Here is a 26728-nt window from a genome sequence, read left to right as displayed (position 1 = left end):
CAAGTTCGTTCTCATCTGTTATACCTTAAACACTTCTGACAGATGTCTGCCTAACCTGTTTTTAAAACCTTCCAGTGATGGATATTCCACAACCTCTGTAGGCAGCCTGTTCAGTCCTTTACTTTTACTTGAAAGTTTTCCAAATGATCGAACTTAAATCTTCCTTGCTTTTTCCTGTCTGCAGTAGACCTGGTGAACAGTTTAGTCCCATTTTCATACCAACTTCCTTTGCGTTTGAAGAACGAGACCAAGTCTCCTGTCTAACTTCTCTCCTATAGACTAAACAACTACACTTCTTTCAAGCTTTTTGATCTTCTTTGAAGTGTCTTTAAAAAGTTGAGAGACAGGAAAGGGGAATCTGAACAAAAGCAACTCTCTCTGGCAATTGGGGGGGGTCTTGAGTATGCATGAGTACAATGTGAATATTGCTTGGGAAGCCTCTTGAACAGCTGAGACAGTTTGCCTATAATATAATATGGCTAGTCAGGCCTTTCCTGACTTGCCACTTCTTTATTTCCTCCTGTCTCCCTCACACTTTTTTCTAGAGAAATTACAAGTTTGAGCTGATTTTTTTTTTTTTTTTTTTTTTTTTTGTCTTTTAACTGGAGAGGAGAGGCAGGGTGAGGGAATAGATTCCCAGGTGAGAAGTTTGTTTTTTCTCTGTAATGCTTGTGGTGTGGTGTTGTGTTAATTGATTAATTCATTAGTTAGTTGCCTTTACACTTTTTGAGCCATAAAGTCTTCTAATGGTGAAGTCCACAACAAGCATGAAACATTTTGCAAGCAGGTATTTCCTACCTGAAAATGTAGCCCCTGTGGTTCCAGTCAGTTGAATAGATCTGATAGACCAAGGGGAAGCACTTTTTGAACATAATAAGAATGTGCTAGTTTGCTTAGGTAGCATGACAATTCCAAGTGTTTTGAGATTGTCACCATATTCATTTGAGTATTCCTAAACTGTCCAAGCATACATGTTTGTATTTAAATAAGTAAAATTCCTTGCCTGAGCATGCTCTGTGCTTCTGACAAATACCTCTAAATTCAGTATGGTTAGAAATTTGTAATCAGTTATAACTGGTTTTAGGCATGGCAATCACTGGCATTCCTGATGACAACAGTCAGTGTGCCAGATCCCTGTTGAGTTTTCTAGGGGACATGTGCTTATGATGCAAGTCACGGCCTGCTCCTGGGTCTGTAATACCAGGTGATTGGCCAACACAAAAAGAAATAGTTTCATTTATAGGATTTTTTCTAAATGCTGGTTTTGACTTACACCCCCCTTCCCCCCAAAGAAACCATCTTAAAAATGGCATGCCTTTCAGAACTGGCAGATGGCAGCTGTTTCAGATCTTAGTGTTCTTTTACTTTCTTATTGCTAGCTTGTAAAATAGTTTGCAACTTCAGTTTTCAGTATCATATTTTAAATAACTGGCTGGCTCAAATGGAAAAAGAAGAGGAGCAATTCAATTGCTCACTTGTTCCTTTGTATGCTATTTATTTTGCTGTGGTAATTAATCTACTCCAATAATTCTAATGCTACTGCTTACAGGCTAATATTTAGTGTGTGGCCACTAAAGAATTTGTTTCTGGATTATCTTGTATATTCTTCCTCTTGAATGTCCTTGGCTCTGTTCCTCTTCTGTTACTCAACAAATCTTGTCTCCTACCATGGGATAGGGGCAGGAATGGGGAGATAAAAGTTAACTAGGAAAATAAGTCATCATCTGAATAATCTTATCTTTGAAGTCTTGGAGCAGAGCACCTTCCAGTTGTTCACTTGCATATTTCTGGTTTGTTTTGCTTCATTCTGTTTTGTCAGAATATTGTCGGTTGGTCCAGTGGCCTTCTGGTAGGGCAGGTCATGCATTCTGTCCATAAAAACTGAGGAGGGGATGTTTGTGCAAAAAACCTTTATTGTCCATAAGGAGTGTGAACATTATTAACGAAGGTATGAATTACTTTTAAAGGGATAAGTGAGGGAATCATCTTTGCCTACCAAGATGAAAGATAAGATTTCTCTTAAGTTACATTTACAACCTAGGGTCATGATAGTCTGAAATTGATCTACTTTGATGATTAAATGCATCAGTGGGCATCTGTAACACTTGGTGACACTTGGTGTTTCTAAAGAAAATGACTTTGATACCTTACTGAAATGGGAATTGGATAAATTCCTCTTTGCTGTGTACAATTTTCAGAAAGAAATTCCAGAAGAGAGATACCTTCTGCTGACCTAGCTTTTACAATTTTTATTACGCTCCACAACTTTGTATACAAATTCTTATGCCACTTTATATAAACTAACAACTTAGAAACTTCCTTGACTTCAAAAACTGTAGAGAGGGAAATTGAAACTAGCATTCATATTAGAAAGCAGTATATACTGTATTTAACCATCATCTGTTAAACACAATTCATGTAGAAGAACCCATTCTTCTTTCCTCAGAATGCTGGAAAAAACCTGACAGAGGTTCTATGCTGGATTAGAGGAAAATTGAATTCCTCTCATAACTGCTTCCCTGGTGTGTTGTCTCATATCCTAATTATCTGAAAGCAGACAGATTCTGAGATGCTTTTTAGATTTGAAAGCAGCTGGCAATGCATAAAACATCATCAAAAATTGCCTTGAGTTAGCAGATCTCTTCTTGAGATCATTTGGTACAATCTTTTGGCATAAAACTACCCATTATAGAAGACTTTTATTTCCATTTCCTTCTCATCAGGAGCTTTCCCAACATAACTTCAACTGAGTATGAATTAATAGTTTAAAGATTAGTCTCTGACTTCAGGACCCTCTTTCGGAAATGATCCATGGCTATTGGATCTGGTTTCTATCCCAGAGTATTTCTCAATTACGGTTTAATATACAGCTTTGTAGTGGCATCTTGTTTCAGCCTCTGAAGATAAGCAAGCAGATCTTTTCAGCTGTTCAGTAAGCCGGGGCAGCTAGGGACTGCTATTCCCACAAGAGTGCATGGGCTTGCACATGGCATGCAAGAGGCACTACATTTGGCTTGGTATCAGCTGCTTTGGAGTGAAGGCTGTAAGTTCACATTTGTGCTTATCCTGTTGTAAGGTTTGGAACCTTCTCTGTGAAGTGCTCTAGTAATTGGTAACAGTCACACACTAAGGAAGTCACCATTGCCAACTAGGATGTGACACTGAATTGTACACCAGGGAAATTAATCTTTTCTTAGGGGTTGAATTACCCTGCTACATCACAGTGGATAAGTAATTTCACATCCGTATGACCATCTGACCATCTATAAAATAATGCTAATGATAAGAACGAGGCACAGTTTGTTTGTTTGTTTTTTCCCTTACATATAGTTTACAATTAAATTTTACTGAGAACTCACCTGCAAATTTGCAAGTTTTGAAGATGTGAAACCAAAATATTCTAATTGAAAATAAATGTTTTTAAATAGTTGGGTTTTTAATAGAATAATTTGCAACACAGCAAAATTAGAATTTAGCTCAGTTTATCTTAAACTGTGGAAACTAAAGAAGCTTTGTATCCGTAAATGAGATATGGCTATTTCCCAAAAGCTGCTTGGAGGATTTTTCTGTCAGATACCATCAGTCTTAATAGATGACATCAGCCCTCTCAATGTCCAAGATGAGTGCACAAGGGCTTTGTTTGTTTGTTTACTCCGCACAGATCTAGTATTAAAAGAGGAGAAAATAATTTTCATTCTAGAGGTTTTACAAGCTGTGAACCTAAAATGCTTCTCACTACATACAAATACAAAGAAGGTTCTGAAAGACAGTTACAAGACTGCTTACTTTTTTAGTACCATCAAAAGATACAATATTGCTGTGCTTTCTCTCAAGCAGTACTTAAGTATTTGTAGAAGATGTGGTCCAGAAGTTTAGCTAGACTAGCATACTACTAACTCAGTAACCATGTTGCTGTTCTGGACTGTGCCCAAAGGACTACTGAGTACACTTACTTCGGAAGTGGGTTATCAAGTGCTCATAAAACCAGATATTTACTAACAGTGGTGTTCCTGACTTAGTTCTTTTCAGTACCAGTGTGTGAACATTCTTTTGAGAAGTTATTCATGAATGTATGCATGTGATGTTAAATTAACAGAGGGATGAAGAAGGTGAGGGCACTGTCCTGTAACCAAAAAACTCCTGATGCTCCCCTCTAGTTTAGAATATGGAAAACAGGTCAAAAATAACACTTTCAAGATCGCTCTCTTTGGTTTGGGAAGGTCATTTCTGTGTGTCAGCTAGAATAACTACAGTACTCTGGGGTTTACATTTGATTTATCTGTCTCTGCAAACTGATTTGGTTTTCAAAATGTGAAATAAGTGTATAAAATCTGAGCGGTGGTTCTCTGTTAATAAGAATTAAATGATTCTCATTTTAAAAAGAAAAAACTGTTTTAAATATAAGCATCATTTGCTGTATAGAAGAAAATGGTGGGATTTTTTTAATACAAGGAACATCTTTCTGCAAAAATTTGTTTTGTTTCAAATCAGTAGATCTGAAATAGCTGTGTAATAATATAATCCTTTGGTGGATGTTTGCATCTGAGTGAAAGGAAAGCTGGCATTTTGATTTCAAGTATCCTTTGAATTGTTATTTTGTGCACTTTAGTTAGAAATGATTTGACAGGTAGTTGCTGTACAGTCTGCTTCAGAAGTTGATTGGTTTGTTTTCTTGCTGAGAATAGAAAAGTCTTCACCTGCATAAATGTAAATCTACTGAAAATTTTTTTTCTTCAGAGTTCCTTTCTTTTATCTCCAAAGGGGAAAAAATATTCTCTGTATTTCTACCACAGAAGTTAAAATCATTGATCCAAAATGTAGGTAGTTACAATATTTAATAGTTATATCTGAAGATTTTTGTAAGTAGATGAGATGCTTGCTAGGAATTTTAAGTGTCTTCAATCTGTACATGATGGAAGGAGAGACCTGTATTTTGAGGCTGATGCCAGGAATATGCAGTAGTAGATACTGCTGGCACGTGGTTTTGAAGGGACATGTAACTGCTTCTGGCTGCTGAAGATCGGTTGTTGTCAGCCCACTTTAGACTTAAAAGTTAATTTAGACTTTTCACTCCACAGCTGAATAAATAATATTCTCTGTGCAGGGTAAGTTAGTATCTTTTATAGAAGATTTTCATTAAAATATCGTCCTCCTGTATTACGTGAGTAAATTCAACACTGGAAAGTACAGTTATTTGTGTGATGAATGAAACTGGGTCGTTGAATGTGTGTGGGAGAGTTTTGCCTGTGCAAATAAGATACTGCAGCTGCAGGGTCAAAGTTTGGCAAGGACTGCCTTTCCCCTTAAAGCTTTGTTTGACAGCTTTGTTGCTCCCCATTAAGAGATGTTCGCCTTTATTCTTGCATTGATTACACACAGACACATGCACACACACGCACATTTTCAGGTTTAATTTTCTTCAGCTTTTATTTGGCCCACATAAAAGAATACCTAAAGTTTCTGCCTCAGTAAATACCAGCAATTGTTAATGCAGTTGTAGTTGGAGAACATTGATTCTTTTGCTGTACATCTGCATGATGTCTGCTGAATGCTTTCATGAATAAATAATGGTTATTTTTAACCTTAGCACTTGCATTAGCTGAATGGTTAAATCCTGTTTTCCTTTAGCTGTGCTACAGGATACTACTTTTACATATAGAAAAGCCGATATTGGTGTAAAAGTAATAAATTTCAGGATTCTTTTTGCTACAGTTGAACTAAGTAAGATAACTAGTAGGCAGGTTTCAGACGTTAAGAGTACTGTGAATTAAAATTGAAAAAAGGGATCAATGTTCCTGTGAACTACCTAAGCAATAGTATTATTTTGCAGACAATTGCTGACATAAAATATGTTGCTAATGGTATTCTTATTTCCAAACTCTTCAAGTTTGAGGAGGACGTGTCTTTAAAAATGTCTTTTTAGCAGCTAGGGTTTCTGACAAGGGTTATTATACTTATTGCTCTGGTAGACCCAAAAGAAAAAGATTGATTTTTGAGAGATACTTTTAAAATATATTTTTGTTCTCAAGTGAGACCTGTCTTAGGGAGAGGGGGTAAACATTTCTTTCTTCTTTACCTTTTTATAACTGCTGTGTCTGTTTTTAATTAAGGAGGTAAGTGAATGCTCACTTTTTTAGGATAAAGTTACAAGAATCAATAAAATACTTTAGAAAGTGTTCTACTTGGTATCAACAGGTAGATTTCAGTGCAGTTCTGATTATTCTTCTGCTGTCTGATTTATGGCTAGTTTACTCTGTAGTTATAACAGTAATCTAAAGCTTTCACTCCCCAGTAAAACCCTAGAGGCTGAACCACAGTACAGATTCTTCAAGTTCCTGTGGCATATGCTGACCTTGCAGACTTGTCCAGATGCAGCTGAGTCTGCTTATATTTCTGAATTTATAGGCATATGTGTGTGTCTGTAATTGTAAAGTCCATCACCAGTCAAGGAAGTTTTATGAGGATGCTTTGAGGCATGAGTAGCAGCTACTTTTTTTTTTTTTTTCCTTTATTCAGTGGTAGGCACTAGATACACTGTGGTTTGGAAAATTAAGCTTTTATAAATTAAAAAAAACAAACAACCCTGTCAATTTTTGCTGCAAACTTTCTGTTCCAAAGAATTGGATGAATTTGGCATTTGGAAATCAGTGCTTAAGGTCAAAGAAACAGGGTAGCATGTTGTGGCTGTTGCATCTTTTCCATCATGGGATTTATGTGAGAATTCCTTTTGCATGTGGTGATCGTTTATCATAAGATTCTGATAGTACTATTAAAATATTAATGTAGCGGGATCCAAAAGATACACACTGCTGAAAAAATACATAAGGCTGTCCAACTGTTTTGGCATATGAGCTGCTACTTAAATTTCAGAGTGTGCTATAAAGCACAACCAGATGAATCTCTACTGAACTTCCAGGGGACCTGGCAGATGTAGTGGGTGTGTAACCTGTTGAGGCTTAAGTCAAGCAGTGCAAAGAAGTTGGTTTTCTTGAGCCATGTTGTGAGCCATCCATGTCTATTGAATTACTGGGCAGTCTTCTCAGATTAATAAAGTTACATATAACTTTGTATACGGTCTTTGTTACTGAAAATTTTTGGTAGCTCTGAGGGCAAAAATTTTGTTACAAACCACATCCAAATCACTTGACTTTCATCTTAACCTGGACAGAACTCCTTGTAGTCTTGTCTATGCTTTTTTTAGTCCTTGAGGTGTCTGCTCAGAGGTGGGAAAGAGTACAAAGTTAATCCAGAATTGGACAGAGACAAGCATTAGTAGAAACTTCTCCCTGAATACAAATTTAGCACAAGCTTACAGCGGGGATGTGAATGAAATTGCAAGTACTCTTAACTTACCTTATCCTTTTGAATGTTGCAGCTGTAGTGTATCAAGATATGATGAAGTTAATTAATATGTTGTGGCATCTACCAAGTCTTGAAATGCAAACTTGAACAAAATAATTTTTACTTCTGATTATTCAGTTTCTAATGATGTCTCCCATACAGATCCATTTTAATTCAAATTAAGCCTGTCATAATACTCTTAAAGTAAAAATTTCATGCTTCTACCTTTATTTGTTCTAACATATGCCTGTCTTGCTTCTTCAGTCATTGCTTCTCATAGATTTGATTTTTGCCTGTCTCATTAATGCAGTGACTTGCTTGTGACTTTGGTACATTGTTCCCTTTCAAGACAGACCTGTCTTCATGTTTAAAAATCATAATTACTGAGGAACTTCTGTTGTCTCAAAATTGATACCAGTGGATGGGCCTCTTTTTGTGCAATGTTCATCATATTTTTAAAAATCTCTTTCATGCTGCAGTGTTTTTCAATAAGAAAAAGTTTGGTTGTGTGTGTTTTTCTATTTACAGCCCTTTAAAATAGGGAGGGGTAGGCTCTTAGGACTACTAAAAGACCTGTCTGCAGCTGGGATTGAGCCTGATTTATCTGGCAGCCAGAAGGGTTGGACTGTAGTCTCCAGAGCTAACAAATCATTCCTTAGGGCTGGCATTGCTTCTTGGATGGACTGTGTTAGACATGTTAGTTTGGAAATCTGCAAAGCAATTATTCTCTCTCAGTGCAGAAGATGTGAGTTGATATAACATATGGCAGAAATGTACAACTTTGCCTAATAATTTGCTGTTTGGCAAATTGTTTTCAATACTGACTACACAGGAGTTTATAGTTTATGAATACTTTGAAAATTGCACTTAAGTGCTCCAAAAAAAAAAACCCAATAATTGGGCTGTTCAACTGTTAAAGCCCCAGTTATAGCAATTGTTTGGGGAGAATGAGAAAGATACAACTGCAAAGAGATGTAAGAATTCTAAGTCTGCAAAACTGTATCACCATACTTAACCCTCTTATGTTTTAGGCTGTAATTCCATTTTACTCATATTAAAAAGAGCATTCTTTCTTTAGCAAAATACAAGGGTAATAGTGAAAATTTCATTTGATCTTATATGGTGCCACATTCCTAGTACCTGATAGGGGATCACTGATCTAGTACTGAGAGTCAAAAATGAGGTTCCATGGTGATTTATTTGATAATAATTTCTAGATTTTGAGTTTTTACACTGCAATTTATCAATGTTGCTCAAAATCTTGACAAAAAATACAGTGTTCTTGGTTTGGTGTTTAGTGGTTTTTTTTGTGTGTGTGTGTTTGATTGGTTTTTAATTGTGCTATCATTGCTAGCTCTTGCTTTTCAAGTGTTTGCCATTTTTCTGCCAAAAATATTTTGGTAGGTCTCCTTTGCTGTGTGTGGAGAAGGACCTAGGTGAGCATCTACATTTTGATTACGCATATTTGTGTAGGACCTTAAACTATATTTTTAGTTGTATTAACTTACTTTGACAGTGTGAGATTTGGGAAACCTACATTCTTCCCTTACAGAGCTAACAATATACTTAATTCTGAAAGACGGATGAGCAGGTAGTTAAATCTTAACTGGTATGCGCCTGTCTTTTCAACATGGGTGAAATGATATTTTAGAAAAATGGGGTGCACCACTCTGTCTTTTTGCTCTATTGTAACAAGGGAACTAGGGCTTTTATTGTGATTAAGTAGTCTCAAGCAATGTAAAAGTTTTATCTAGTATCTTAGATACTTCTGTTTTCTTTCTCAGCATTATATTGTTGCTTACTGATGCCTTAGTCTATTTGTATATTGGTTTAAAAGGCACATTTTTTGAAACCTGTTTGTGAACAGCTTCACTTTTTTACTCTATTTTGTGATTGAGGAATTGTATTTTTCCACAGATAACACTGTGGAAGACCTGTGTTTCTGATAAGTAAATCTGATTCTTCTCTGTCTTTTGAAGTCCAGAAACATTTAATCTTTTAGAATTGCATTTCTTGAGAAGGAGTATTTGGGTGTAAAAGCCACGATTGCATTTTACAATGTGTAACAGGTATAAAACCAGTGAAACACCCAACCTTTTGCAGCAGTGATAGGTAAGTGCATGAAACTTACTGAATATAGCTGATTTCCAAAATGTCTTAGCAATAGAATTATATCATTGCAAATTTTTAACTAAATGTTATAGACCATTGACAAATTGAGAGCTGCTATTGATCTTCTGTGTTTTTAGAGTGAAATAGGGAGACGATGAAGTCAAAACCAAGATTTGATCTCAAAACTAATCAGTTGTAGCTCTCCTCAGTGTTTGTTTTTTTAATAGTTTACATTTTCATAGTTTTGAAAACTAAACCTTAAGTTCATCTACCAAAAATGTGCAATCAAATCAGATATTGTGAATCTTAGCCAAAGATGTTTATGACATCAGGTCTAGAATACTTTATGAGAAGTTAGGAGAAACCTGTAAGAGAGAATTGATTTTTTTAAAAGTATGAATCCTGCTTCTCTGAGAAAGGAGATGGGACAAGTTACAACAGTTTCCTAGTTGCACTGATACTTTGGTTTAGGAAAAGGTAACATAGTGCCACTCTTTTTTTTTTTTTTTTTTCTTCTGTTTTGATCTGCTCATTACTGTACCTTACTTTACAGAATAAAAAGGTGTGATGTGAGATTCTTAAAGCTGATTCACTGTGTCCTGACTGTTCACAGAAGTGCAAAGCACAGGAAAGCAGAATCTGGCAAACAGCTGGCACTTTCTGTTATATTTATGGGGTTTTGTAAGATTGTCTGCCAGAAACGGCCATACTCAAAGGAGATGCTCAGATAGAAAGAAGTCTTTGAACACACTTCTTGCAGAAACAAAGTGATTGTAGATATTTTCTGTCTTTCACAGGAACTAGAATACTTTGCTATACAAGTTGGCCACAACAAAGCGTCTTGAGACATCTCGCAGAAGAAGAAAAGGAATTTAATTTAAAGGCTGCTTGAGACTTAAGACCAAAAGCTTAGAAAGAGAAATTGCCATTAAATATTTTTCTATAATTTAAATTAATTGACTTTATTTAGCATTGGAGAAATTGCCCTTGTGTTGTTGATAACTTTTAGAATAAGGCTGATCCCACTGTCTCTGCTTCGTAATGATAAACTTTTAATTTGAACAGAGCATCTCAATTGAAAAGCAAATGTGTCTTTTTGCAGACACTTATTTTCTCCTGTAGTGGCTCCTTGCCTGATCTTAGGTCTTGGTTGGCAGCTATTCATAAACATGGCATTCTCTGTAAGGCATATGTTTATGCTATCTGGGCCATCTTGTGATTGTTGTCTGTTCTTTGCTAAAGATCAGTAGGATTGGCTTTGCTGTAGAAATACTTGATTCCTCCATAGCTAGTACAAGGCGAAGAGCATTGATGGGTCATAGCGAAGCAGCCGTGCAATGAAGAATGCTGCCTAGGTGTGGTGAGCTGTGAAAGTTTACCCTCTTACTGTGGATGAGTTAGTGTGTGTGTGGGAGAAGAACAGAGGAGAAGCAGGCAGTTGTGGTGATTTTGTTTTGGTCTACATCATTTGAGACAAAATTCAGCAACTTTTTGTCTCAACACATGGTCAGGGTGACCAACTGAAGCATGCATGGCATTTGGTTGTGTTGCGTGAAGGCCTGTGGGAAAGAAGGAGAAAAAGAAATAAGATGCCTGTCACCTAACAGAGCAGCATAAAACTTCACTGAATTGAAAATGCTGAAATAAAGCAGCATCACTGTCATAGATGTACTTGATACATAGATGGAGTGCATGTTGATCCGTAGGCAGTAAATCTTACTAAGCAGCCTGCAGGTTAGATCTCGTACAGTTAGTAATCGTGTGTGTTGACATTAACAAAGCATTGCAAGAAAAAGCTGAGAGCTTCGAAGTGCTGAGCTTTTTTGAACCTCCAGCTGGAAAAAGGAATACTTAGAGCTAATTATTTTAGGTTTGGGGAATCAGATGGCTTCCAATTTCTGGTTTTTTGGTTAAATGATTGCTTTTCCAATAGTGAAAAATAATTGGTTCCATGTTCGGACTATGGATAGATTCCAAAACCAATTTTTAGAGTTTAAGGTTTAAATCTTGTCATCAATTTTATGGTTTTTTTGGCTTTTTCTTGCTTTTAAAAACAGAGAATATTAATATTGAAGAGTAAGCTACAACAAGGCTTATGTTTTTAGCATCTTCTTGGTGTATTCACTTTTTGATCTGGATACATTCTAAGGTCAAGGCCAATGTCGATAAACCAATATTGGTAAAATGTTGAAATTTTGGGGTAATTTGTACTATATGAGAAATCTTGATTTATTATAGAGAGTTTGCCACTTTGGGGACCCTTTCACATTACATGTTCTTGAGAAACAAAGTAGAATAATGCCTGTTTTCTCCTGTGAGTATACAGCAGCTACTCAGAGGACCACAGGAGGCAGTGCTTTCTCTTTAAAAAAAGATAGGCAACTCTTAATCAGCAGTTAAACAACTTCTATGTCTTGATATGTAACTTCATGAATAACTGCAGGACATGAGTCTTTCATCTGAAGATTGTGTTCCATTATAGTGGAGCAAGTGGTTTTTGGAGCAGTTCTGATTGTCTTGCAGGTAGCAAAGTAGTCTCGGAGGTCTGAGATTAAGCAGTTTCCCTTAGCTGAGCAACCAGGTAACTTCAGGAGGTTACCCTTTTCAGAAGGTCTGAATATAGCTACTCCTTACTTGTTTCAAAAGTATTTTTTGTTTGAAGGGAAAGCAGCTTGTTAGGCAGAATTGTATGATGTGATTTTACTTTCACTTGGCCCCTGGAACATTCTGACCTGTTTTGCAGAAAATGTATCTGTAATAAGATACGAATCTGGTTTTTAAGCTATATTATTCCTGGTTTTCTTTCCTCTTCTTAGTTTGTGTATCACCAATAGGAGTTGGTTGTTTGGAGGGGGGTGTGGAGTGGGGGGGTGTCAGGGTAATAGAGGGCAAAGGAAATAGGTTAAAAAAAAATCCAAAAAAATCATTGACTGTAACCTTTGATTGTTGCAGTGGTAATGTTTTAATGTGTTGGTGTTTTATAATACAGGGTGGATCTTAAAAGTTATGTGCCCTTTTTAGATACAGTTTTATCCCTCTGCTGTATGGGTTCCTGTGCCTGTGCAGCAGTTCATTTCAGCCTGTTGGCTCTTTATATTAGTATCGGAAATACCTATTCCTTTGTGTTATTGTTATAATACTAGGTTTACAGAAATTTATTTGACAAGTGGGAAAATGTCTACCCATTGTAATCATGTAACTTCATTTCCAGATCTTCAGTTCATTAGCCAACTTGGCTAAAACCTATAAAATGTACCAATTCTATTCACTTTGAAGTTTTAGTAGCATTTCTGCTGTTGTTGGCAAAGTTTCCACTGTTAGTATTGTGTTCTCCTGAGAGAATATGTAGCTTGCAAGAAATCTTACTGGTATGCAGACAGTAATACCCCACGCTTTGTATTATGCTGTGTTGTGCCATAATAGTTTTATGTCTATTTCCATTTGACATCTAAATCAGTAACTTATTGGAATCACTGTTTTCCTTTTTGAACTCCTCTGTTTTCAGACTGCACATCAAAAAAGAATTATTTTCTTATTAGCAGAGATGAATTTGAATTACTTCAAGATTACTTCACTTGTCCTGGAGAGATGATTTTACTGCTCTTCTCTCTGTGAGAGTTTCTTTCTTTTAAAAGAAAAATCTTTTGTGGATGAGTGGAAGGTGTGATGGCAGTAATGCTTTTGCATCTTTAAGTGATACTGTGCATGTAAAACAGATTTCTGTTGTATTAGATTGCAAAGACGGCAAGATGTGGGTTCATTCTTTACTTTTGCAGGAGTAATATACCCCATGCATCATCTGAGTACTGTATCTCTCTGGCTTTGTGAATTTTACTTTGAAAACTTTTAATTACACTATTCCTGATTCATTGTCTTTTGCTCTTTTTTTAAAAAAAAATATATTTTTATATATATAAATAAATATATATGATTTCTTTGTAATAGAAGATCAGATATCAAATGTAAGTTGATACTGAGAGTGCAGCAAAGGTGGTATGTTGACACTGGCATGAGCGTGATTGTATTTGTTCACCTTTCAGTTATTTCTTAATGTATTTTGTCTCCATCATGGTTTTTGTTTCAAATCCCAACAGAGAATATTCGTATGTTATAAACAGACTTAGGTCATAGTGTCAGAATAATCTTGCAATAAAATGGGAAGTTTTCTGCCAATTTGATATGAGAAAAGGCATTTTGGGGCTCTGATAAAGCTGAGGAGCCAATGCACGTATGTGGATTGTTATTTTCTTACCAGTTCTTCCCTTTGTTGCAGTTGATGGGCAAATTCACAGGAATTGCATCACTGTTGCTTGTGAAGATCTGCAAGGCCTCTTTTCTTCTTGCCTATAATCAGTTTTCTTGATTTACAGATGAGGCAACTGTTAGTACAGATTCTTTCTTCATCTATATACTGAGTGGGAGGGTAAAAGCACTATCTGCTGCAGATACGAGTGACTGTATTTCATCATTCTGTTGCTACTATTTGAGCTTTTATGGTCACACACAGATGTTGCAGAGTCAGAAGCAGGCCAAATTTGGTAGCTTTCAAGAAATAAGGGCTGCACACAAGGCATAGCTAGTTTCTGCAACATAGGAGAACCCCAGTAAAAGGATTTGAACATCCTAAAAGAAGATTAAATGCATTTATTTGTGCTCTTACCCTTACTGGTCTTTTGTGTTTCCTGCTTCTTTAATGTTACCTGTGTGCCTGGCCTTCCATTTCAATGGAAACAAAATAAGACAATTGAAATCATTGCTAAAATAACTGTGAAGGTGTAAACTTGCAATAAAAGTTGTATTAATCTGAGATGAGTAAAAGTACTGATGAATTCTGCTTAAAAGTAAAATAACAGTAAATTCTTCATGTATGTACAACCATAGTGTATGAATTATTCAGTATATTCTGAATAAATTTATTAGAAAAGTTTGGAAATTTTCATGCGATGTTTCTATTTTCTTAGTTTCAATAAAATTCTGCATACGCTTAATAAATTTTTCAGCTAAAACCAGGACACAGTGTTCTCCTGCCCAACCTTTTCCCTTTTATTTCTTTTTTTTTTTTCTGATTTATAAAGACCTTTCGTTCTGAGAAGGTAGAATTCTTTCTGTTTCTTGAAGGAAGAACATGTTTTCTGCAGCTGGGAAGAAGAATAGCCTTTCTTCTGAAATACTTGAAAGCAGCTGTCAAACATCAGGTTCTGTTTAATGTTGCTTTTTGTTTGGGCTTTGCATTAGGAGGTGAGAGCCCAGCTTGTTCACTTAACAAATTTTCTTATTCAGCAACTGATTTTAGAACTGCTTCATGTGGTAAGAAATGGTAGCATTACTACATTAAAAAGTTATTAATTTTAGATTGTCTATTATTTGTCTAGGTTTTTAGCCCGTTTCTTGGTAAAGATGGCAGCCAACAATGTAGTGCTGAACAGACTGGAGCAGAAGGGTGCAGAGGCCGATCAAGTTATTGAATACCTCAAGCAACAAGTTGCTCTGCTCAAGGAGAAAGCTAGTAAGGAATTACCTATCTTATGATAAACTTGTTAACCAGATGGTTAACATTAAATGCTCATAGGAAAAATTGAGAACATGGACAACTTCATTGGTGCTGTCAGCCTTTTAAGTGTGTTACAAGTTTTCTAAGATAAAGCTTGTAATTGTAGCACTGCTTCACTGTCTTGTGGTTTGTGGGGTTTTTTGGAGCTGCTTATTCTGAAATAGAAAAGGCTTGAATGACAAAGGATTAATGACACAAATGGATTATGGAAATTTGATAGGACACTATTCCATTTGGGGGTTGAAAGGGAGTCGGGAAGAATACAAGACTATGCATTTGGCTGAATGTGTTACTGCTTTTTCACCACTATGGGATTCTCTCAAGAGTATCATAGCTTCAACTTTGATACTTTGTACATATCAGTATCAGTGAATTAAGGTCCTCGGTATTACAGCTGTGTTCAAACTTTTTCTAATAGGTCTCTTGGAATTTTTTCTTGTGAGTCTATTTGGGGGGCTGAGAAGCTAGTATGTTGAGAGGCAACTTGAGTATATAAATATTGTAAAAAATGGCTATATCAACAAAAAAATTATTCCAAAATACTTCTGATGATACACTCCCTGAAAGTTTCCACTTTTTTGGTGTTTGGCTCGCCACGTTTCACTTTTCTTTAAAAACAAAACCTCTGTTTGCCAAGTGATGAATGCTAATTATTGAAACTTGTCAGTTTTAATATTGTGTCAACTCTAGTCTTGCAGGCATCTCTCCGAGAAGAGAAGAAACTCCGTGTGGAAAATGCTAAACTGAAGAAAGAAATTGAAGGGCTGAAACAGGAGCTGATTCAAGCAGAAATTAGAAATGGAGGTGGGAAAAAAGTCCTATCCTCATACAACATAGATCTAGTTAGTTTTGATCATATTTTATACTATCTTAATTCTTCTTGATTTTTATCTTTCTGTATGTGACTTCATGGCATTTCTTACAAATTCTGGATTTTCCTAAATTCCATGCCTATGACAAGTTACTTAATTCCAACATTTTAGTAAGCTTCAAGCCTAACAGGTACATATGCCAAATCTTAATCAGGCATGGAACTAGTTCTTTGTATGTTTTTGTGTAGTGCCTTTCATAATAAGCCTTGAATTTGACTGATGATAATGACTCATTATAATACCTTAGAAATTGCTGAATGTCTAACACTTCTTGATACTCTTGACTATTTAATCTCGCGTGACTGAAAAATCCCTATGGAAAATCAAGCCATAGTTCAAAGTACAGATGGGCAGTGACTTAGTAGAAAATCTGTGGTAATGTAAAATTAGAAACAATGTGTTTTGAATTTTTGATTCCATGGTTTAGTAAGAACCAGCCTTTCATTGCCCTGTTTTTCCTTCTTCACACTCCTCTGTATAGCTCTGTTCAGCTCACACCATCATTATATAATTCATGTTAAAAAAGAAAGGAGTAGAAACCAAAACTGGAGTGTTTCAGATCCAGCGTGTCTTCTTTAAAATTATTTCCAAAGAAAGCCTCTCAGCCCTCAACAGCTATTATTATTTTTACCCATGCTGTCAGTATTGTAAATTGGGTGAGATAGTAGCCACTGTAGCTGGATGCTAGCATTCAACCACACTGAATGCTTTACTGGTAAAACATCTTCAGTCTTCAAAAAGACTAGCATTTTCTAAATGGAGGGAATTCTTTTTCTCCTTTGGGCATGAATAAAGCCCTTTTATGTACTAAACAAAACTATTAGTTTGTATTTCTCCATTGTCTGTTAGTCTGCAGCAATTCTTGACAGGCATAGGATATTTCAGAATCTCTGGTGTGCTTGAGAGACAAGTCTCAAGGTATATTATTTTTTCCAAGATGAGAAAGGACTATCTAGCTTGACATGCATCTTCCTATATTAGCTAGTTTATCTAAAAGGTAGTAGGACTAAATTAAGATCTGTCCTTTTGAAGTAAATTAGTGTATCTTAGCTTTGACAGTATTAAGTAGTTGAGAACAGAAATTAGATGGACACAGAACTTTAAAAATATCACTTGATATATTTCTTTGAAAATCTGAAAAACAAATAGTCTTCCCACAATTAGCAAGCAAAAGAGCAAGCAAGTGGTTGTTGGTACAATAAATCTCAGATTCAAATGATTTTAAAAAAATGTTTATAAGAACACAATTTGTGCAAATTATTTCAGTGTTAAAGAGAGCGGGTATCAACAAACATGGTGCAGTTCTTCAGGAAGTTAATAAATGTCTGAAGTGTAAAAAGAAGTATGTATGCAGAATGGAGAACTGTATAATAGTGACACTAGAAGGATTTGTCAAACAGTAATTAATCATAGAACAGTCCAGTTTGAAAGAGACCTTAAAAGATGATCTGGTCTAACCTTTCTTGGGAAAGGGAGCCTGGATGATACTGCCTAGCACACCGATGATGCTTACCCAGTACAATGATTTTGTAAAAAGCCTTAATATGATTCTTGAAGAGCAGAATATATATGTGAGGTGATTCTTATGCTTCCATCTGATAAGATTGATAGTGAGATGATGTCCAGAATTCTATATCAGCAGTTTAAAAAGAAATGTGAAGGTATCATGGAGAATTTAGGGAAGGGGAGTGAGGGAGGAATCAACAGATCGTTTTAGGGCTGCAGGTAACTTCTTAGAATGTGATTATTCGGGCTCAGTTTCTTTAATCAGAAAAAAAAGTTGAGGAATGATCTGACTACAACATAAAAATGATTGTATGTGTAGCAAATTACGGAATAGTCTCCAGTATGACAAGCTAGTAGCCTGAAACTGAAACTAGACAAACACAAATGAGAAATAAGGAGTTAGTAGCAAAGATAACTAGATGTTGAAATGAACTACAAAAAGAAGTGGCATTAGCTCTATATGTTTTTTTCTGTTTAGCACTTTTTCCCATGTAAAAAATGTGTAGTGAAAGACATTGTTCTTAACTGATCAGAATAATCGTATGTAGATTGAGTTCTGAGATGTGATTTGTAATGTTGTGCTTCACTACTCAGCAGTTGGGGTTTATGTATTTTAAGCAAAATTTTCAGTTTTCTCTACTTTTTCATTTATGTTGGAAACTTAAAATGTCATAGTTTTCAAAGTTCTGGTACCCCTTCTAACTTCAGTGGTTTTGATTTTAGTAAAACAGATCGCAGTTCCTCCTGGTACAAGCATTTCTACAGCTTCGTTTTCAGATGATGTTCCACAGCCTACAACAGTTGCATCATCTCCTGGTTCCAAGGATCAAATTAAAGGTGAAGATGAAGAAAAGAAAAAGAATGAAAAAGTAGAAAAAAAAGGTACTTCAGTTTTCTTAGCTCTGATAGAGATAGACAGTTAAGGCATTTAATTTATGTAAGTGCTTTTACATCATTTTGGGCACAGAAGAAAATGGTTTGTACAGCCACAGTAGGAAGAATCATGTGCTAGCTCTTAAAATCTTGGAAGTACTTGAACCTAATGAAGGCCATCAAGTAAGCTACCGATTCTTACTTAAATGGGATACATGCCAAATTTCTTTTAATGTGACTGAACTCCCTTATTTAAAAAACAAACAAACAACAACAACAACCCTCCCCAAAGCCCCAAAACCCCACACAGAAAAAAAGCAAAACCAAAATACACACACAGAAGGAGAGAGGGGAAAAAAGAAAAAAAAAAAGTGGGGCAGGGAGGAGGATGACACAAAGTTTAGAGAAGTTTTTTTGGGAGATTGGATGGCTTTCTGTTCTGAGGCTTAGTTAGATTCCTGCCCTCCTCCCTCCCCCCCCATGGAAACAGTGCGAGCAAAAGGCAAAGACCAGCTCAGCAAAATACCTTGCAAGCAATAACAGCATAACATAGTACTAAAGGAAGAGTGCTAAATTGCAGTTTTCTGCATCCTCTAAGTATGCTGCTTTTTTTTTTTGCTTTTTTTTTGCTTTTTTTTTTTTCTGGAAAATTCTTACAGCCAGTAAGGTTCCATCAGAATCGATCAGATACATCCATGTCAACACTGGTAGAATTGTGTGGCTAAGAGGAAGTGCTGGGTAAAGGACATAGGCAGATAGCATAATCTGGTTTTGGCAACAGGGAGGAAATGTAGGAGAAGGGTATGTAGGTTTCCTAACACCTTTCCTCCCGTTTTTCTTTTTTAGCTGTCTGTATTGACTTCTGTTTAACAAACTGTCTTAATAGGAAAAGAAGGATGTGTCTTTTACACTTGCACAAAAGTACAAGTGTCTATCTTGTAACTTGAACTCATGTTTTACAATCATTTTTTTATGCAAATTAATAATAATTTGCTCTGAATTGATTTGTACAGCTTTTCAGAGTTTGGATACTGTGCTGATAGGGCACTGTATCTCTTTGATTTTTCTGGTAAGCTGTATGCAGGCTTATAAGCTACTTCATATTTTTTGATACACTGCAGCCTTTGACATATCAGTATTCCACAGAGCTGTAAATATAAAAGCAGAGGCCACATGTCATATCAGGCAATTAACTGTTTTCTTCAAGTATTCAGTGGCTACAGAGCACATATTTGGTTGGTAAGGAAAAATAAAACTTTCTTGTACTGTGTTTCCCCTCATCTTGTGTAAGTAGCTTAAATTTGGAAAGCAATCTATTTGACTTTTTCCTTCCAGTGACTCTATTTGGAAAAAGGTGAAATATAGCATGAACATTAAATAGAAGCCCTGAACAGGCTATTTCTGTGGAGTTCAACATCTACTGTAGGTATAGTATTTAACAATCAAAGTAACAAATATGTAAAAATTTTTTTTTAGTCTTGAAATTGACAAAATTATGGAATATCTCAAATCTCTTTGCTTTCTGTCACCTATCTCATCTGTTTCCTTTCTGGTTATTCCCATACTCTTTGTTACGCTTCTTGCAAACTTCATCTGTGACGCTTCTCTGAATATTGATTCTGGGCTGACTCTGACATAGGCCAGAGGAGTGCAGTTATCTCCTTGGATTGCAGCATTGAAATGGGTGTTTTCTGTGCATCTGTATATATGCTGTATACAGACACGTACACAGCAAAGCTTTTTCCTTATTTGGTGACAGACTTAATTTCTTTAAAGTGAAATAAATAGGGTGCTAGAAGCTGATTTTTTGGCTCCAGACTGTTGTAGAGAAATGTCATGAAGTGGAGAACAGTGAGGAATGATACCAAGGATAAAGATGGCAGGTCTTTGAAATGATCTTAGGTATTAAATATTAACTCTTCTGGTGGGGTTTTTCTTCAGTTTCTCTTCAATTATTTTATATATCACTGGTTTTATTAACCTAATTGTAAATAGATTACAGTCTAACGATAAGTCATAAACACTAGAGCTTTTTATTCATCATATTCATCATATATGAAATGAAATATTTTTGGAGAGCTATTGCTTAAGTTAAAAAAAAATACTGCCTTTTTATTATTGAATCTATTATTTCATTTCAACCCTGTACTAGAGCAATGATAAATTAATCAAATTTCATGCTGTAGCCACTTTTCCTTTTTTGCTCCCTGAAGAAGGGAGGTTAGTTTACAGTAATATGTAAGCTATCACGGATGAAAGAATAAGAGAATATGCTCATGTTAAGTAAACACTTTAGACATTTCTTAATCCCCCAGATATTGTAGCTGTTAAACAAATCTTGAATGTCTTTTAAACAGGACAGTCTTATATACGAATTGGATGTAACTTGCTCATCTTGAAAGGAATATCTAAATAAGCAGCTGAGTATGGGAGTGTTGCTTCACTGCTGTTTTATACTATGCAGTATGTATGGGTGATGATAAACCTTTGCATGGCGTGGGATAAAGACTCCGCATCAGTGGAACCTTGTAAGCCATGAGCATTTTCACACACTAGTATATTCGGGAAGTAAAGGATATTAGCTAAGGTCATCTTGAAGGGTTGCTTTGCAACTGTAACAGTGCAGTTGCAGTGAGTTAGCATTGTCCACAGTTAGGACCTGTTGTTAGGCTCTAGTAACCTGGTGACTTGTGATAGTCTGGTTTCCCTTTGCTGGTGAAACACCATGGTAAGACTTACTGGTAATTGCTAATTATTAAAACAGTACTATGAGGCTTATTGATGTGGCCTTTGGCAGAGTGTATGTGTCACCTACAGACATGTTTGCTACAGTTGAAGTTCAGGATGACTTCCCTTTACAAACAAAATACCTCTAAGGTGGTAATTACTTGTAGTAGCAATCTAAATTGGAGTGTGTATGATGATTCTCCACTGGAAACTAGTAGCAGAGGTGCTAACTCTTTACTCTTTTGTGTTTTACACTGGATTTACACTTATTTCTGAGATTGTATCTCACTTTTCCCTTGCAATAGTCATATACGTTATTTATGCTTTTTTAATGTTTATTTCATGAACTAAACTTTCTTTAATAGGTGAAAAGAAGGAGAAGAAACAGCAGCCAGCTGCTGCAAGTATTGATGCAAAACCTGTAGATGTTTCTCGTCTGGATCTTCGTGTTGGCTGCATTATTACTGCTGAAAAGCATCCGGATGCAGACTCTCTGTATGTTGAAGAAGTGGATGTTGGTGAAGCAAGCCCAAGGACTGTTGTCAGCGGTTTAGTGAAACATGTTCCTCTGGATCAGGTATTGACAAAATTGTTTAGTGATAGGAAAGGAAAAGCTATCTTAAAGCCTTCATCTGTTTATAGGATGTGTTTTCATTTTGCTAAAAGATTTCTACAGTCATGACAACAAAAATAAAATGCAAATGGAAGTAATGCTTGACAACATTTACTAGAAAATGGAGAAGTACCCTTACCCCAAATCAGTTCCGTTCTGCTTGCAGTGCTCCTGTCCTGGGATCTTATTCTGACTCCTTTGTGATGCCATTGGTACACAGTGAGCTCCTAAGCCAAAAAGATGTGACTCTTCCTTTAGGTTTCCTAGTGTGTAGTAGAGAACCCATAATAACTTTTTTGCTATCATCCAAACTTTTGTAACCTTTGTCTTCTAGCTCTCTTTATAGCCCATTGAAGCGTTTGGCATGGAGTAAAGCAAAGATCATGTAAATTTAACTTAGCTGGGAGTGAGTGGCTTAAACAAAAGTGAAATACAAAATGTGTATTTTTACTTCCTTGTCCAGGGTAAAGTCTGCCTCTGCACTTTTTTTAGTTGATACACTTTTATGTTTGACATGCATGATTTATGTATGTCCTGGGAACGACCTAAGACTTCAAGATTACATTTTCCTTTCACACCTCTTCTATAGGGTTAGTGGAAGGGAGGAATTGACTCAAGTCTGCTTCTAAATTCAGATGCAAGCTTGGCAATTAAAACAATGTTGTATAGAGCAACTGCAAAATGGGTCATGAAGGAATTGATCTTAGTGTGGAAAAGCTACATTTTCTCAAATGCCTTTTCAATCCCTTTTCACGCCCTGTCCCCATGGTAAGACTGCAAATGTAGGAGGCAATTACAATTGTGATTGTTGTTTTTATGATACAGAAAGTTACTGAACTGAAAAAAATTACTGAATACAATAACTGTTCCCCACTGATCACCTGATAGTGTCCAGTTACTGGATTTGCAGTGGGCAAAAATTCAAATTGCTCATTTTTAGCAGTCTGCTCTCAAAAGCATGTAGAAAAAACATCTCAAAAGCCTTTCTAAATAAACTTATGAACATAAGTGTATAGAATGCAGCAGCAGTAACAGTCTTTTCTCTTTAACCTTCTTTCTGTCTGGAAAAAAAAATCCAAAGTACTCATTAACAGAGAATTAGGGATCATTCTTGCACATCTTTGGGAACAGTTAGTTTGTGTGTCTGGTTTTGGTTTGACAAGTCTCTATTAGAAAGTAATTTCTTAGGGGCAAGCTTCCATCTTTTGGTGGGGGTTTTTTGTTGTTTTTTTTTTTTTTTTAAACATTCAAAAATGTGAAGGCTTGGCATGTGACTACTGCCATATATTTAAATAAAAATGTATACATCAGATCAAGTACTGTAGACATAATTCACCAAAAATTCAGCTAGTTATGACTGCAGTGTTTGATGTGGTAATTTAGCAGTGTTTGAGGCTGTAGTATTTGTATCATCTGATTTTACTTTTGGTTAGGAAGCACAATGTGTATCGTCATTAACATTTCAGTATGCAGTCCAAGTTATTTATGGGTGTGAAAACTTACTGTATGCCCACTTTATGTGGTACATTGTGGTTTTGTGCACCACTGATGGTGGTGAAGCCAAGTCCAAAGTTGTACCCTCAGGGATAGATAGATATGTCATCAACAACAGGGATATGGAACTGAAGCATAAGGTGGACCATGCCAATGCTGAGCTCCTTCAGCAGCAGTTGGGAACAATTGGAGAATATTCTGAAATGTCAGCAGGACTTGACAGCTTTTCTGCCACTGCGTTTGGCTTTTTGAAGCGGATCTCTGCTCCTAGCATCAATACCTGTCTCAGGCAATCATTCTTGAAATTCAGACAATTCTCAAGTGTCTTTTTTACCTCTTGAAATCCTCTTTAACCTGAGAGATCCTCATGTCAGTGATCAGAAGGGAAGGACAAGAATACACGGCATATGTCTTAAACTCAGCAAGAAGAGAAGAGGCCACCAATCAGCCTCCAGAAACACTATCCTACAACCATTCCTTGTGAGAGGATACGTTACAGCTATATCTGTTATGAACTGTATTTTTATAGCAGAAACTTTTTCCTTCTACTTAGATGGCTTCATCTTTTTTCTTTCTAGATCATTGTTTAAGGGTGTTTTCCACCCAGGAATTAACAAATGGTACTGGAATTCATATTTCTTTTTCTTAGAATGGTAATTATATTCGTTATACATACTCTTCGTCTTCCAATTTTCTTTGTCTAGTCTGCAGGGAAAACATGTTTCCATAAATTATAAAGTACGGTGACTACAGCATAATTGTAAACTTATTGACATATTCTGTGTAATATAAGACACCTTTCTTAAAGTAAACAATTTTTTTCTTCTGCTTTTGTAGCATTATGCTTCAAGGCTATATTAAATGCCACTGTGTTTCTTTTCAGATATGAAACAAATAGAAATATCTATGTAACCAAGCTTGTGACTTGTAAATTATGTTTGCTGGCAAACTTAAGATCCAGACAAGCATGTAATAAATTGAGGGGGGCTTTTTATTGCTGTTGGCATTGCAACTCACTCTGGTTTTACAGCAATCATGAGTTAAAACCAACACACTATTCACTAGCTATTGCAGTCTGTCATATCTGATTTTGAGTTATAGAGGGATAGTTGATAGTCAGTTATACAGGTAACTTCAAGGATTACCTAAGAAAAAGGGCAATTTAACACTTGTGCTTCAAGGATAAGGTCTTGGGCTTTCTATATGGTAAACTTCAGGATTAACTTTTCCTCATTTTAGTTTCTTAGCTTTATTTTACTCCCCCGACCTTCATTCTACCAGCACGTTGGGAAAATGCATTGTTTTATTCTGAATGTAAAGTAGCTGTGTGTCCAACCATAGAAACTGTAAAAACTAGCATTTTTACTAAAACTACATCAGTTTCTCACTAGTTGAGTTGCCAGTTTTGAACTTACTGGGTTTCTGAAACAAAAGGGTTGGCTCTTTGGAAGGCCAGCGGAGGTTGTTACTGTTTCAAGGAGGTAACGTTTGAATTTCCATTGCTTATTCTCAGCTCATTTATGTATCAAACACCTCCTGAGATGCCAAAGCCTTAATCAGTTCCCTGTAGACATAGGCTTGCTTCTGTTTGTGTCCTTTTAAGCATAGAGATTTGCCCTATTGTTCTTAACGAGAATTTGCTTTACTGGATAATAACACATATGCAGAAGGAAACATACACTTACTGTTGATCTGTGTCACCTTCAGCTGCTTTTCAGTAACACCATGTATTTCTGATAGAACTTTTCATGTACTGTGAAAGAGAGCCAGGTTTCTCCCCATTTATTTTTTTTTTTATTTATTTCTGCCCAATCTTATCTGTGAGGAAACTCCCCAATTTATTTTTACAGTTACTTTTGGAAAGCTAGATTTGTTTCTTTTGTTTCTCTAACTTACAGGGTTACAGAGAGTGACCATCAGTAGAATTACTGAATCTGACTCTTTGTAGCAGACACATTTCAGAGTTTTATTTATCATTTACTGTGAAAAGATCTGTGAAGAGCAATGCGGGTAGAATGATACCCGAATATTAGATTCCCTGATATTTCGTAAACAATTTTTTTTGCACTTATTATGCATGAATGCAGAGGGGTTTACTATTGTAATTGAAGCCCTGTTTTCTGGACACATTACAGTAAGTCCCTTCTATAGAAATTAGCACAACCAGTTAAAAAAAAAAAAAAACCACCACAAAAAAAAAACCACCTAAAAACTTTTGCATTGTTAGGAAGCATTTATTTAGGTCTAGTTTTTTTTTCCTCTCTCCTTAGGGAATTGTCATTTATCTGAAGACAGTTTAAAAATTGATTTATTTATAATAAAAAGGAAAAAAAAAACTAACCCCGCCTTGAGATAGCAATGTTCTGGGTTTGGCTGACTGTCTTGGGGTGGGTTTTCCTCTTGTTTTATAAAAATATTTATTTAACCTTTTGGCTTTTCTTACCATTTATTTGTGAAATCAGTGCACGTGTTAGTATTAAAGCAGTTTTTCAAAAGCATTTGAAGATAATTCCTAGTAAAAGATGGGATAATATCTATGTTTTAAATGTTGATAAATATTTCTTAATTTTGTAATAGTAATCAACTTCTCATACACAAATCTCATGCAATATATATACATATTTGGGCCACTGTGATTGGAGAGAAAGGAATGATGTGATGCTAGTTTGGTTTTTCTTTCCTGTTAGTTTGATGATGATCTCCATTTCTGTATTAATGCAGTCTGGTTTTGTCGATTGTATAATCTGTAATAAAAAAGCAATGCTCTGAAGTCTAGAATTTTTTCCAGTTAGTCAAAACTAAAGTTGAGTAACAAATGCAGAACTCTTGTCTCTTTTATTCTGTATATCCATTTCCTAATTGTTATTCAGTGCTAGATAATGTCTAGAACTTGCATTTTAGAGTCACTGGTATCTTACAGCCATTTCTTGTATTTTGGGTGATATATATCCATAGCAATAACTTAAGAAATTTTCAGTCAGTGGACTGCCTTGAAACTTATGCAAGATAACTTTTCATTGTAACTGCTTCATTTTGGACATTTACATTTTTGGTTTTTAAAATGTTCTACTTGGAAAATATGCAGTATTCAGAATACTTGATTATATGAGTTTTATTAAGTATTAATCCTGCCATTTTGTTTAAAGTTTATATTGTAATGCATAAAGGCTGAAATCTAAAAATACAGATATATTAATGTGCACCAGGACTATGGGAATTAAGGCTTACTTACTTTCTGTCTGTCCCTTAAGAATGTTCTGGGTTTAATTTCTGTTCCATCTGAAAATGTGGTTTGTTTGCTAGGCTAAAGCGTGGCAGTTTCCCCTAGAGAAGTATGTTTTCTCTGGTTTACTATTATAATTTTTATTAAAATAAATAAACAAAGGAAGAGGCCTAGCTTTACAGTTTTGCTCTAACAAATTATAGTGCACAGTATATACAACCATTTTCAGTGGTTAAAAAAATTGAAAGCATTTGGGTTAAATAAGACAAAATTTAAGATTTAAGTGAGCTAATTATGTAAAACACCTGTATGCTTCCAGTACACAGTTTGAATTTTTTATCTGTGAACTAGCCTAATTTTTAGAGTGGGGTTTTTTGGTTGGTTTTTGGTTTTGGGGTTTTTTTTGTATTATTATT

The 26728-nt window shown here is 35.7% G+C and overlaps 1 protein-coding gene across 2 annotated transcripts in view; it reads left to right on the top strand.

Annotated features, from left to right (window-relative positions):
- AIMP1 (aminoacyl tRNA synthetase complex interacting multifunctional protein 1) overlaps positions 1 to 26728 on the top strand; it is a 38764-nt gene that overhangs the window by 4161 nt on the left and 7875 nt on the right. For both annotated transcript variants that reach the window (XM_069783167.1, XM_009920403.2), the window contains 4 exons: positions 14826 to 14959; positions 15695 to 15808; positions 18106 to 18264; positions 21348 to 21559. In XM_069783167.1, coding sequence (XP_069639268.1) covers positions 14826 to 14959; positions 15695 to 15808; positions 18106 to 18264; positions 21348 to 21559 — 619 coding nt within the window. Of the gene's footprint in view, positions 1 to 14825; positions 14960 to 15694; positions 15809 to 18105; positions 18265 to 21347; positions 21560 to 26728 lie in introns of those variants that run through there.

This window comes from Haliaeetus albicilla, chromosome 1, assembly GCF_947461875.1.
Source record: "Haliaeetus albicilla chromosome 1, bHalAlb1.1, whole genome shotgun sequence".
Taxonomy (NCBI): domain Eukaryota; kingdom Metazoa; phylum Chordata; class Aves; order Accipitriformes; family Accipitridae; genus Haliaeetus; species Haliaeetus albicilla.
Note: the sequence above shows the minus strand (reverse complement) of the source record. Positions and strands in the feature narration are given on the sequence as shown.